Below are 15010 nucleotides of genomic sequence, written 5' to 3'. Positions count from 1 at the left end.
GGAATTATTATGACTTACTAATGTGTAATTATTATGACTAATAATGTTATTATGACTTACTAATGGTTGTAATGTCCTTACTACAGCACAAACATGGAGAACGAAAGCTTCAATAGCCATTTAGGCTGAATGATCTGAAGTCTGTCTCTAAGCTTGTTAGCTGTGTGCTGACCAGGTCAGCCTGCACTAACGGTAACTTCTGTTCATGCTGTAGTTAATAATAAACAGTGTAACTGTGTTGTGAAATACAGAATGATTGTCCTGGTAGCTGATTAGACCATTAGGTTTGCCTCTACCTGGTCAGTGCACACATGCCGGAGTCGTTACTATGGCAGCCAGTGTGCGTATGTAAACAATTGGAATTAAAGTCTGACTATACAAATCAGATTTGGTCACTTGCAACTTGAAATCTGAACAGTTGGTCTAAAAGGATATAAAGAAAACAACTGTTTGGCCTGCAGTGTGAACATATTTAAATGTATTTGTCTTCAGAGAACAGTTGGTTTGTGTTATTTGTGCTTTCAGCAGGAGCTGCGGTCTTGGTTGAATCATTTGGAGCAACAATGAATGAATGTGACACGTCTATATGTTTTTTAAATGCCTAAAATAAGGTGTCTTCACCTCTGTTATTTAGGATTTGCGGCATACGAGCAGCTCCACCTCCACCTGCTTGTTTGCTTTCAGTGTTCTCGTGATAGAGGTCTCGAGGCCTCTCTTCCTCTTCAGCTCTTCCTCTTGCCATCTTCATGCCTGTTAGCTTTCATGTGAGGCCAGTTCAATATCCTGTGCTCCGACAAACAGCAGCCACAATCTAAGTAAAACATGCTGACTCCTTTTAGCCTTTTTCAACAAACATTTCATGAAGTGCGGCCCACATGTGGCATTTTACTGCACATCAAAACTACCAGCAGCGCGGTGGTCTGTGAGACGTAGGACTGCGCTCTAGAGTCCTGAGACATATTTAACTTTGTGCACGGGCTCTGATTCCTAGGGCTTCACAGTGAATACTAACAGCATTCAGTCCTGGCAGGACTTTTTCTGTGAAAAGGCCATCACTTGAATTCTGAATGTGTTTCTGAGTAATTTCACTAACACTGTTGTGGCACTTAGGATGAAAGAAATCTTCCAGACAGTTTCATCTCATGTTTTATGTGATTTGGATACCATTGCAATCTGTCTGTCTGTTGAAGGGGCTCACATAGCTTTGCAACCACTTCCTGTTCTATATCAGCTTTCTGATCATACAGTCTACATCAGGGATAACCCTTTCCACCCCAAGGCTCACACATTTATCTGTAGACAGCAGCAAAGAAAGTAAGAAAAAGTATTTTTGCTGAAAAGTATTTTGAGAAACATCTTTTAAATAGTCTGGGGGCAGTCGTGGGCTGGAGGTTAGGGAACCGGCCCTGTGACCGGAAGGTCGCCAGTTCGATCCCCAGAGCTGATAGTACATGACTGAGGTGCCCTTGAGAAAGACACTAAACCCCCAACTGCTCCCCAGGCGCTGCAGATAGGGCTGCCCACCGCTCCGGGCAACTGTGCTCACTAGTGTGTATGTGGTGTTTTACTGCACAGACGGGTTAAATGCGGAGGTGAAATTTCCCTGTTGTGGGACTAATAAGAGTCTCTAATAGAGAGAAAAGAAATGTTGTGTTCAGAGCTTTAGCCCTGACTTCTCTGTCACTGCCCACTGTCCAGGACACTCGGTCAAGACCCAAATCCTTTTTTCAAACATGCATAAAGAAGCTTTTTCTGTATTCATTTCTGTTTCAATGCTTTGTAGCTATTAGGGCTGTTGTAGTTGGGAATTTTCAGCACAGTGATACGTAACATGACATTAAATATTAGGCTAATGTAAGCTTGTTTTGTACTTCAGCAGCAAAGAAACTCTGCCAGTGGAAGAGCGGATAGAGTGAAACATTGGAGGGGGGCAAGAAATAGATGAAGCTGCTTCGTGTGCTGTTGATGCAGGTCTTTGTGTTAATATTTGCTAATTTAAATTACATTTTATATCTCTTTCTTATTATTGTCATTTATTTTTTCATAGATTTTTATGACATGAAGTGCCATAACCAGCTAACCAAGGACCACTGGCACTGACCGTATTAGCCCATGGACCACCAGAGGGTGCTTCTCTGCTTACTTGTGGTGTACAGCCTAGTGGTAGAGAAACACTGGCCTATTTGATAATAATACCTGTATTCACTGTAATAGGGCCCAAACACTTTGTATGTCTTAGAAGTAATAAGACAGTTTTTGTTACTGTGCCCTTAAGACTGACATGTATAAATGATCTTTTTTCTGATTATTGTTCAAAGTCAGGGCTGAAACACTCCTTATAGCTTCAGCATGAGTGGGCGGGGCTAAACTGCTGCAGGCTTAATGGTCAGGTATGTATAAATGAGTAAAACAGACTTTTTTGCTTTGTTTCCATATGTGGATGGTGTGGGCTGAAGAGAGATTGATAGGTTTTGAAACATAACCATATTTGTACATTACAGCAAACTCCATTATATTATTATTATATTCTGCAGTGAGTTTGTCTTCACAAACCTATCATAGTGACAAAGAGGTCTTAGGAAGCCATAAAGTTTCCCAATTCAAAATTCTCTTCAAAAATGTTTTTGTCTGTGAGAAATGAGTTTATAGACATTTGGTCCTGGCCTTTTGTTCACTTATTCACAGAATGCCTCCACAGAGCGCCACAGAGCAGGGAGGTCAGGGAACCAGCCTTGTGATTGGAAGGTCGCTGGTTCGATCCCCAGAGCTGACAGTACATGACTGACGTGTCCTTGAGTAAAGCGCGTAACCCTCAACTATTCTGGCACTGTGGATTGGGCTGCCCACTGCTCTGGGCAAGTGTGCTCACTGCCCCCTAGTGAGTGTGTACTCACTAGTGTGTATGTGGTGTTTCACTTCACGGATGGGTTGAATGCGGAGGTGAAAATTTCCCTGTTGTGGGACTAAGAAAGGTCTCTTAATCCTAATAACCAGTCCCTACATACTAAGTGCACCTCACACATTTACATATTACACATATTAACCCTCAGCAGTCCAAGTTATTGCTTTTGTTGTGCTACAGTCTTATGCAAAATTTTCTGTGCCCCAGGGCAAATGACGAGAGCAACTTCTGCACACTTTATATTTCACGTTTTATTTTATTCCAATATATTAGCTCAGAAAATACATAGAAATTGTACCAGAAATTTTGCAGAAAATGTTTGTCTCTGTAGATGACGTACTGACTTATTTTCACTTTAAGTTACTTCACATAGTGAGTCACATAATGAATTACACTCAATACATTCTGTATTTGAGTCTGCACTTTTCTGTCTTGTTTAATGTAAAAAAAAAAAAGACAAAAATGTGGCCAAACTGTAAAACTGAACTGAATACATTTTTTTGTTAAAATTGAAAGAAGTTGAATTACTGACTCAGGAGTCTGTGATGACTTCTGAGGGTTGAAATGTAGGTGGTGTGTGTTTCAGAAGAAGCCTCTGGTAAGGTGGTTGGGGGTTTGTGTTAAATTTGCCTGCTCCTCAGTGTCACAGCAGTACTAGAAGAAGTGAGCGGTCTGTACCGAAGCCGCTTCCGGCTGCTGCTGCTGCTGTAAATGAGTTCAGCTCTGCTGCTGCTAGTTCAAACCCCCACTTCCCCCCTTTAGGCCTTATCCTGCCTGGCTGGAATTCAGCACGCATACTGCATGTCTAGAGGGGCTGAGAGAAATAGAGGGACAGTGTGAGAGAGAGATTAAAGAGATAGTTCCACAAAAACTAATTTATGCTGCTTTTATTCTTGAGACAAACGTAATTGTGCAGACTGCATGCCCCAGTCATCACACACGGGTGTCAAACCAAGTTGAGCTCTTGAAAGACCCATAATCCTGCATTTTCATTGTGCTTTATCTTTTTTCTGGTGCACTTGGTGTTATTCACCAAAACCAGTCATAATTCATTTTTAATGACCGTTAATGACCATCCTCTCTTTATCCCCTCGGTTTAAAGTCTTTTTTTAAACTCTGCCCTTAAAACTGATATATATGTAAATAAGCTCTCTTCTGATTGGCAGCTCTGCATTGTGCCTCAATTAAAAACCAAGCCAAGCCGGAAAACTTCTTATGACTTTAGTGTGAGTGGGTGGAGCTAAACTGCTGTAGGCTAAATTGGTCAATATATGTAAATAGATTATTTTCTGTGACATCACAAAAACAGTGAATTCAAAATGGGCTGTTCTGTGCAGCTTAGTTTTCATGTATGGACTGTATGGATTTCATGGACTGGGGATTGAACATTATGCTTTGAACCTTTAACAGTGTTTATATGCTACACCAAACTTTATTTCAGATAAGTGAGAAATGTGTGTTTTTCCAAGATATAATAATCTCAAATACACTTGCTTATGTGGTTTATGACACTATATGACACATCTCTACCATCTCTGCGCTTATATGTGTTTAAATAGATACTCTTATATTTGTACGTATATGGTGTACGTACATATAAGGTGGACATGGAGATGGTTGGTGTAAAAGTAGAGCAGGCAGTGGATAGGGCAAGATGGAGGCAGATGATCCGCTGTGGCGACCCCTAAAGGGAGCAGCCAAAAGAAGAAGAAGAGGAAGAAGAAGATATTTGTACATATATATTGCACAACTATCAACATATGTTATCATTTACAGTGTATAGTCACTCGGTTCATTCACTGGACATGCTTTGTCACATGATGTTTGTGTGATTTGTGGATTTTTACATTTTTAGTAGCATACTTTTAAGCATTAATATTTTTAGTAGCATACTTTTAAGTATTAATATTTTTAGTAGCATACTTTTAAGCATTAATATTTTTAGTAGCATACTTTTAAGTATTAATATTTGGAGTAGCATACTTTTAAGCATTAATATTTTTAGTAGCATACTTTTAAGCATTAATATTTTTAGTAGCATACTTTTAAGTATTAATATTTTTAGTAGCATACTTTTAAGCATTAATATTTTTAGTAGCATACTTTTAAGTATTAATATTTGGAGTAGCATACTTTTAAGCATTAATATTTTTAGTAGCATACTTTTAAGCATTAATATTTTAGTAGCATACTTTTAAGTATTAATATTTTTAGTAGCATACTTTTAAGTATTAATATTTTTAGTAGCATACTTTTAAGCATTAATATTTTTAGTAGCATACTTTTAAGTATTAATATTTGGAGTAGCATACTTTTAAGCATTAATATTTTTAGTAGCATACTTTTAAGTATTAATATTTTTAGTAGCATACTTTTAAGCATTAATATTTTTAGTAGCATACTTTTAAGTATTAATATTTTTAGTAGCATACTTTTAAGTATTAATATTTTTAGTAGCATACTTTTAAGCATTAATATTTTTAGTAGCATACTTTTAAGTATTAATATTTTTAGTAGCATACTTTTAAGCATTAATATTTTTAGTAGCATACTTTTAAGCATTAATATCAGAAGGCATTAACTTGCGCTTAGCGTTAAAGAGTATGACATTCGCATGGCAGGGCAGGCGAAGAACAGACAGTACATGACAAATGTGCAGAGATGTACGCAACAACAGACAACCGTCTAAAGTCAAAAAACAGAAGTAGGTCTGCGCCTAACCTAAGGAACATGAGGGTCTCGTATCTATATATGGTAAAGCACATGTCCATTGCACCCACTAAACAGGAACATGTACACATTTAGGCTCAGCTTATACGCACACACATATTCAGCTTCAGGGTATAAAAGGAGTCAGAACACATTGGGAGGTCAGAGCTTACTTGGGAGATACATGATGCATGTCCTCTGTTTGTAACCTCTCCAGAATTCTGTAATAAAACTTTGTTTGTTTCACTTCAGTCTGATATACTTGTCTCATTTTTTTGCATCAACGAACACGCAGGACTGGTTTCGTCCACTTACTTCTTTTTGTACTGCAAGTTATATTTTATGGTTGTTTTAGTATTTTATTATATATCTTTACTTTTTCTACTTATTTATCTTTATAGTAACTTACAGCAATACTTTTGCTCTTGTTTTGCTCTTTACTGTACTTTGTGCTGCTGTAATAGATTAGTTTCCCTCTGGGATTAATAGTGATCTATAAACACTTTTGTAAGGATAAAAAAAAATTGTTACTTTCATCTAAATTTGTCCCATCTGTCTCTGGATGTCTGTGTAAGATTTTTTTTAATCTGAGGACATAAAGGGGTCTCTGTTTTTTCAGCAGGAAAGGCAGAGGGTCACTTAGATTCTAGTCTAAACTTTAAAAAGTGTTTTCAACTTTTAACTGATTTTGTAGAATTAACCATAAATGTGATGTTTTAAGTGCCGCACTCCTCTAGATTATCGTAATAAAAAGAGAGAGAGAGAGAGAGAGAGAGAGAGAGAGAGACTGGGTGGGTGAGAACAGGAGAGTGAGTGAAAGGGCTCTTTTTATGACGAGGAGGCTGGACCTTATTAATGCGCGCTCAGACTGCTGTACAAACGGCCACCTGTTTCCTCCTCAGGACAGAGGGAAGCAGTGAGAAAGACAATGGCACATCTGTCTGCGCAGGACGCAGCCATACGTGCGCACATCAATCACAAAAGACTTACTGCAGGCCTGCTCTGTTGTCTTTCAGTAAGAGATTATTGTGATTTATCTGTGAAGTCAAAGAAATTTACTGCAAAGGATTTGTTGTAACAGACCAGGTCTAAGAAACGAGCCCCTTAATCTGCAGGTTTTTATCCAGTTATTGGACTTAATCTTATTATTCAGAAAATATTACACCTAAATTACAAACTACTATGAAACTAATAAGTAAGTTCTGTGGTTATGAAAGAGAAGAGCCTAAGTGTGGATTGTGAATTGTTACTCAGAATGGTGCAATAAAGAAAAAACATGCAGTGAGTGGAAGTTCTTTGGATTGAAATGTCTTGAGAGAGGTCAGTGGAGAAAAGCCAGACTGTTTCAAGCTGGGTTGAGGTACGGTAAGACTACGGTAACTCAGAGGTTACGGTAACTCAGATAACCACTCTGTACACCACTCTGTGGTGAGTTTAAAAGCATCTCAGAAGGCACAATTGGTCAGATGTAGTCGAAGACTGGAAAAACGCAGCCTGGTGTGATGAATCTTGAAGTCTGCTGTAGCACACTCAGATGGTATTCAAAATTTGGCACCAACAGCATTAATCCATGCACTAATCAATGGCTTGAATGCGGCAGCCTGCTTGAGTATTGTTGCCGTTGCTTCCCTTCTTGGCCACAATTTACCCACCTACTAATGGCTACTACCAGCATGGTCATCTCAAACTGGTTACATGTTAAGTTCAGTGGTCTTCAGTGGCCTGCCCAGTCAATTTATTACAATTTCTGTCTTTGAGTCTTTATGGACTCATCTATAGCTCTGAATCTGCCATTATTTTCATAGCTTCATACATGATTTGAAAAATGCAAACTTGTAGAGTAACAGCATCCTATTATAATCATATAATCATATAACCGTGATTCCAAATTTGTGTATATACACTCAGCAAGAACTTTATTAGGAACGGACTCAATACTCCTTGTCCAATTTATCAACTCCACTTCCTATGTTGACGAACTCTGTAGTCCATCTGTTTCTCTGCATACTTTGTTGTTTGTTAGTGTGTGTTGTGCTGATACAAGTGGATCAGACACAGCAGTGCTGTTGGAGTTTTAAAATGCCTTAGTATCACTGCTGGACTAAGAACAGTCCACCAATCAAAAACATCCAGCCAACAGCGTCTTGTGACCACTCATGAAGGAGCAGAGGACCAACACAAACTGTGCAGCTACAGATGAGTTACTGTCTCTGACGTTACATCTACAAGGTGGACCAACTAAGTAGGTGTGTCTAATAGAGTGGACAGTGTTTAAAAAGCTGATAAAATTGACAATGAATGTAGGTTCAAGGAGATGTTCCTAATAAAATGCCCAGTGATATATATATATGTTACAACCTTAGCTGCACTTTGAGGCATAAAATTGATGCTTTCCTCAGGTATTGTGACTTTCAGTCATGCACACTCAAATAAAACTCACGACAGCCTCAGAATTGGGTCCCTTTTACAAACTTTGGCAAATGCTTGTTTATTTACATCCACGCCGTACCACAAAGTCACAGCTGTGGCTCTCACACAAGTTTCTCTCTGCTGAAACTGGAACAAGGTGATACAACAAACGTACAACAGAATCAGAGAGAAAGGAAATCATAGTCGACCACTGGAAACAACCTGACCAACCCACTACTTTAACAAGGTCTAGAAAACTGCTCTCTAATACTAAATGAGCCCTGACTGTGTATAAACGGACCTATCTGAAGATATTCGATGAGTCGTATTCATTCTATTAAAAGGTCATACATCTCAGATCAACAGTTAGTGGCAACTTCTATATCTCTGAGTTACACTACGGGTGGAAGTTGCCCTTTAATGCAGACCAGTGCTGATGTTTTCAGTGTACTGCTCTGGAAGATTCACCTTAGGAGGTTGGGCTGGTGTAAAAGGGCAACTACTACCCTGAGCCACAGGCATACATAGTGGTGAACCCATCACTAAATTGACAACAGTGCTAACTGGCCATCGTAGCACTTGGGTTGGAGAGCAAATCAATCAGGAGACATAAGAAAAAAGGGTTAAGAGTTGAAGGTCGAGTCCACAAGTCCAAAGTGTTGATACTGAAACAGCTAGCTGCTACCACAGATTCCCAAGTGGCGATGCCTCAGTGTAGATGCTGGATTCGGGAGGTTCAGTAGGAGGCGCTCTAGTCTTGATGATGAACCAGAACCAAAGCAGTCTGCGTCCTGGTAGAAATCAATTAGTGTGCTTCTATTTTTCTTTCCCAATACTAAAATCACCAGGTCTTTTACAAAGATAAAACAAGAAGACAGAAGACTTAAAAAAAAAAAAAAACAGTAAGATGACCCAAATGGGTCTCTGCGTAGTCCATTCGTAGGTTTGACCCAGCCACCATTGGCCAGTGCTCTTCTGATCTCCTCCCTTTGGGTCAGAAGGGTTTTCAACGTCCTTGTATGAAAGTATAAAAAGCTCTGTCCATGCAGCATGCATAGGCCTTAGAAAATGAAACGGACCCTCTCAACTTCTCGAGGTTCCACAAAAAAGGTTTGAACATAACTCTCCTCCACGAGAAGATGTTTGATGATCTCAGGTACTTCATTGGATGACACCGATCACCCTCTACCTGAATGCTAAGATCCAGTAGAGGGATGAGAACACTTACTCCCAATGAGATTATGGGACTATATTAATAAAATAAGCTGTCCTTCATTTCATTCCCTTGTTTGTTTCAAGTGACAGTTAACGATGAAAAAACACTTAGTGCAAAAGGTTTTAAAAGGTGTGGTGCGTGACTGAGGTGTTTTTCTTCAAATTCCAAACTAAACATGATATTTAGTTTGTCTAATTTCTATATATTTAATGTCTAACAACTAGTTGGTGCCCTTCATTATGAAATGACTTAATAAATACTTAAAACCTAATAGTCTGTGACCTTTGGCAGACATCAAACACGAAAGGACTCTTAAAACATGCCAGAAACAGATGTTGAGAACAGTACCCCACACTTTCATGTTTTGGGTCAAACATATAAACACATTTATAATATCTTACAGCTAACCAGAGAGATAACGCGTGAATCTGCGCCCCAGTATTTACACAATTTAACCTTGTTTTTATGAAGCAGCTGCACTACTGCCTTAAATTACAGGACCGTTTTGTTTTTGTCATATGTGCCTCTTGTCTTCACAACAACTTTCATCTGTCCCCCTTAAGATAAGACAGCAAAACAATCTTTAAATATTTTTACTGAGTTTTGCTAGTTCATTCATTCCAGCCAAATGCTAATATTCTGCTGTAGAAGGCAGAATTTCATGTATCTGCTACTGTCCAGTGGCTTGGCTTGATATACTTCATAGTACAGTATGCCAAGACATACGTTATGCGTTATAAGGCATTATAAACACTGATGAAGCAAGAATTGATAAAAAAAAGAATGTCCTGTTTTTATGAAAAGCTTGAGCCTGTAACAACAATAACAAGTCAAATTATTTCCAACTAGCAGTGGGCCATATGGGCAAAAATTGTATCATGGTATATTAAATTTCTGACAGTTTTGGTAATATAATGGTATATATTACCAAATATAAACCATTTTAGATGCTTAAGTAAACCCATTTTTGCGTCATTTTATCTTTCTGTGTTATCTCTTCACTTTTAAATAAGAACCGTTTGTCAGTACTGTTGTCTAATACTTTCTACTACATTGGGCAGCTTTTGTTCTAATTCTTCTTTCCCCACTTTAAATGGAGCATCAGTTGCTTTTTGGCACCTGTACAGGCACCTGAATGTAACTGCTGCACCATTTAAGATGGAGGGAATTTCAAATCAGAAACTACCCAATAAGAAGCCAATATCAGCCATGTAGAAATTAAGATGTCAAACAACATTTAGCAGCAAATGACTTAAGAAATTCTTCTAAATGTGCCTGCTGCAGCATTTACAGTGGAACAGGAAATCTGAATAAGACACTGCTAAATATGAAGCCAACATCAGCCTTGTTTAAATTAAGACGTCCAGCAACATTTAGCAGCAAATGACCTGAGAAATTTGTCCAATTTCTCATGTCATTTGTGTCCCATATACCAGTGCCTCAGAGAGTCCGTGGCATCTCAGGCAGTATTAGAGAAAGCATGGCAATCGGTCTGGTATGCATATTAGACTAAAGCTGTCCCCAAAAGACCAGGCATTCCTTTATGTTCACTGGCCCAAAAACAGTGGACTACTTCATATGCAACAGACCAGACAGCTCTGGCGCAAAACGGGCATACGTTAGCATGGCTGCACTGCTTACATGTCGCATTATCTGACCTTATGTGTAGCGTACAGATGTAACTGTCATGACAAAACCCGTACCTGACGAAGTATTTCAACCAGTACACTGGGTTACCTGGTATACTGCCCACTACTACTTACTAAAACACAAGATTGCAAAGGGAACAGAAACTGTTCATTTCTGTTTATACATATATAATCGGGGTACAGTGTAGAGCTTATTATTACATCCACCGGCTGCTGGTATTATTACAAAATCAATCATGTGACTAGTAGGATCAACAGTATTCTATTCTAAGGCAAATGTTATGGGTCCGAGCACCGGGATTGGTTGAGAAGGACAAATGGTAGGGCTCCTCTAAACGGCTTTGTGTGATTGGGCCCTGGGTCACAGTGACGACAAACACATATAGACATATACACACACACTCTCTGTAGGAAAAAAAACCATATGGGGATAATGAGGGGCATCCATGTGGCTCAGACTGAAGAAGGGTTGCCAGAGTGGTTGCTGAGGTCTAGCTGCATTCTAAGTATTCCTCATAGCCAAGGTCTGCTCCAGCTCTTGTCTTCTTTGCTGAATCTATGAGAATAACATGTGTAACAGTCAGACTGACCTAAATGTGACAGACATTTCTTGGTTGTAGCAGTCTTGAAGATGGTTAAAACAGATCTGATAGAAAGCAGCCTCACCTTGCAGTAGAAATAGCGACTGACTGCCTCCTGAGACCATGGCTGGTGGTAAAACTCAGCCCTTCTCTCCTCCTCTGGGTTTCCAACAACATCGGTCATCAACTGCAAACAATCAGGATGTACTTATTAGCAGGCCAGGCCCACCCCAGAATTCTCACAGTGACTGTCATAATTAGCATTATAGATGCTCTTTGTTCGACGTGTGTTAAATGTGTGATTCATTTGCTTACATATGCATTAAAACTACCTACAATTACATCTATGCTCATAACTATATGTAAATCCATGTACAGGTGTAAACCATTTGAGTGGTACATAAGTGTGACAGCATATCAATCCACTTTTTGAGCTAGAAGTAGAGTTAAGCACTATTGGAGCTGGATTAATTTTACCAGAAGATGTTCTGTAATGTAAATTGTGTAAGAGATCTGACTGGTCAATTTGTAAATTCGTCCAAGATAAAATATATGCAAATTTTTCCCAAATGACTCCCAAAGCATAGCCCTTATTGAAACTCATAACTTGGATGTTACACGGCAGGTGTCACATTCAATAACAATAACAACACAGAGTGTGTCCATTAGCAAGTTTGTTATTATATTACTCCAAATTGAGGGAGCTCCCAGTTATACCACTACAGAGGGTCACTCATTCCTGAATTATTTGATAGACAGATACTCTGCAGGTCAGGCTGGTGGAAAAGTTTCAGTACTAAGCATATGACAGAGAAAAAATATGTGAAGTGTGTGGTGGAACATTTAGATTTGCCAAATATAGAGAAACACAAAAAATACTACAAATAAGTTACGATCTTGAATTTGTTTTGATTTTTTTTCTATTTTATTTTTATTAAGCCATGCTTAATTGCTTAAATGGATGAACTGCCCCTGCTGCAGACTACAGGATCTTGTCTGTGATCCCTTAAACTATAGAACCTCCCCAGGCAGAACCCAGCTCAAATAGGTCCAATAAAAACTAACTTTGAGGTCTCTGCTCTGAGACTTCAGCCAGTCCTGAATGTAGCCTTTAGGATCTCTGGAGAAGCTGAGCATGAAGTCTCTCTGAATCTTCAGCTGGTTGATGGACTCGATGGTCTCATGGATCTGCAAAATGTTACCATAGAAATGGCAAATGTCATACCCGAAAAACTCTACACTGATAGTGTAAACTTGTAAGGCATGTTTAAAAAGGTGTCTATAATAATGGCAATGTATTATTATGTGCTTAAGGTACCTTGTTGTCGAGGGAGGCGATCTCCTGCTGATTGGCAGTGGAGAGCAGGAAGTTGCTCATCTGGGCTTTGAGCGGATCCTCCACTTCAACATCTATATCATAGCAGGCTGTTTTTTTCTGATCATTAGGGTCCACACTACAAGCATCAACACAATGCAACATCTTTAACAAACGGTAACAGTCAAATGGTCACTGATAAGGCTGTCCAATGTGGGGCCTGTCGATTAGCCTGACCAGAAAACTGTCTAGGTAATCACTTACTCGGTCAGTGAGAGGACAAGTGTTTTGATACACACACACACACACACACACACACATACACACACACAGACACACACATACACACACACACACACACACACACACACACACACACACACACACACACACATATATATATATATATATATATATATATATATATATATCTATACACACACACACATACAGAAACTCATATGAGGTTATGAGTTACAAGCTAGCTATTGTCTTTTTGACCTCTGGCCCACTACAATCGTCATAATTTGGTCCTCTCAAAAGTGCACCCCTGGTCTTAAGAAATAATCACCTATAAAACTTTAGATCAATATGTGAAGAACAGAATTACAGTAGAATGAGGCAGATTTCATAAGACAGACTGACTGACCTAATGATGTGATTGATGACGATGGGGTCGGGGGGCAGCAGTAGGTTGGTGAGGCGCTGAGGGATCTCAGAGAACTTCAGCCGAGGGCAGTCAAAAATCTGAGTGAGTACGTTTCCGTTAGCAACATTAATAATGGAGAAGCACATGAGCTATCAGAGGGGATGTGTCTAATCTCAGCATGGTCAGAGATAGTACAGTGTGGCTACTTTGGTCAATCTTACCTGTTGGAAGTACTTATCACAGTTGATGTACTCCTTGTCGTGGGAATCCTGCAGTTTGTTGGTTTTGATGTACTGCCACAGGGCCTGGATGATGCAGGAGCGGGTCTGTGTGTGGATGCCCAGCAGACGAGCAAGCCGTGGGTCCAGCTTAAACTGAGGGGGCTAAATAAATCCAAAAACGTAATGTAATTGTAAGTTTTGGCTTGTTGTTGGTTTCACTGTATCTAAAACACTGAGATCTTGCTAACATATAAAATGTGCATCATTTCTGAAATGTAAAAACGACTTATAAATAAAAAAATCCAAATAAATGTAACAATAAATGTTTAAAATAGAGTGAGGAAGCCCACATGTTCAGCACCCTCAGCCTAGTGTAAAAAATGGCAAGAACGTACTTTTATTTTACATTATTTGAATTGTTTTATTTTTGATATATGCATATGTGCATAACACACATGCCTGTTTGTTTATTTTACTGTATAAGAATGCATAAATAAAGGAAGAAATTGCCAAGGACTTCCTTGGGGGTTACAGTTAAATCATCCATCCATCCATCCATCCATTGTCTAAGCCGCTTCTCCGTAAGGGTCATCGATAAAACAATCAGAGAATTATAATGGACAGGTTTTCTTTATTTTACAGTCCAGTTTATTTAACATTGTTTTATGACAATTTATTATAATCTATGGTATTTTGTTGTTAAAATTGAAAGAAGTAGCATTACTGAGTCAGTGGGAAAAACACAAAAAATTGGTGTGTTAACATATTAATGTAACATGCACAGATGCAAAAAGGTCTGCCTTGATGTTTTGGTATTAAACTCAAAATCAACATTATACTGATGAAGATATAATGACGCTAGTAGTGATTCACTTATGTCTTCTGAAGAAACTTCCTTCACCAGGTTTTGACTGAGTTTTCTTTGAATAGTCTTTTAATGCACTCACAATCATCAGATTGATCAGGGGTCCAAAGCACCACCGACATTACAAAATGTTCTTCAATATTACATGCAATTACATATGACCACCATAGAGGTCTCCAAATCCCCAAAACTTACATAGTGTGGCTTTAACTTTTTAAAATGAAGTATATCAAAAATACAGGAAAAACTCCATCCTTCATCGTTGACAACATTCATATTTTTACTGCTATTTTAACCAAAGTCAGTGTTCTCATATGCTAAATTTAAGAATTGTCCTATATGTGTTAAAATGGCTTTACAGTTGATTTCAGTGTGGTTCACAATAAGAAGGAATGATTTCTTCATTAAGATGCTGAAAGATAATAAAAATCTATATAGAGTTTTATTAAAAACTGATGTATATTAGTTTCTAATAGTTTTGGACATAACACGTT

At 38.6% G+C, this 15010-nt stretch overlaps 1 protein-coding gene across 4 annotated transcripts in view; it reads right to left on the bottom strand.

Annotated features, from left to right (window-relative positions):
• Nucleotides 1-8064: 8064 nt before the first annotated feature.
• Nucleotides 8065-15010, bottom strand: part of smarcd3b (SWI/SNF related, matrix associated, actin dependent regulator of chromatin, subfamily d, member 3b) — a 41247-nt gene continuing 34301 nt past the window's right edge. For all 4 annotated transcript variants that reach the window (XM_017723274.2, XM_017723275.2, XM_017723276.2 and 1 more), the window contains 6 exons: nucleotides 13652-13813; nucleotides 13431-13528; nucleotides 12785-12920; nucleotides 12532-12654; nucleotides 11552-11653; nucleotides 8065-11441 (listed from right to left, as the gene is read on the bottom strand). In XM_017723274.2, the coding sequence (XP_017578763.1) occupies nucleotides 11388-11441; nucleotides 11552-11653; nucleotides 12532-12654; nucleotides 12785-12920; nucleotides 13431-13528; nucleotides 13652-13813 (675 nt within the window). In that variant the 3' untranslated portion in view covers nucleotides 8065-11387. The remainder of the gene's footprint in view (nucleotides 11442-11551; nucleotides 11654-12531; nucleotides 12655-12784; nucleotides 12921-13430; nucleotides 13529-13651; nucleotides 13814-15010) is intronic.

The sequence above is a fragment of the Pygocentrus nattereri genome, chromosome 2, assembly GCF_015220715.1.
Source record: "Pygocentrus nattereri isolate fPygNat1 chromosome 2, fPygNat1.pri, whole genome shotgun sequence".
Lineage (NCBI taxonomy): Eukaryota > Metazoa > Chordata > Actinopteri > Characiformes > Serrasalmidae > Pygocentrus > Pygocentrus nattereri.
The sequence above is the reverse complement of the archived record's forward strand: the minus strand, read 5'-3'. Positions and strand labels throughout refer to the sequence as shown.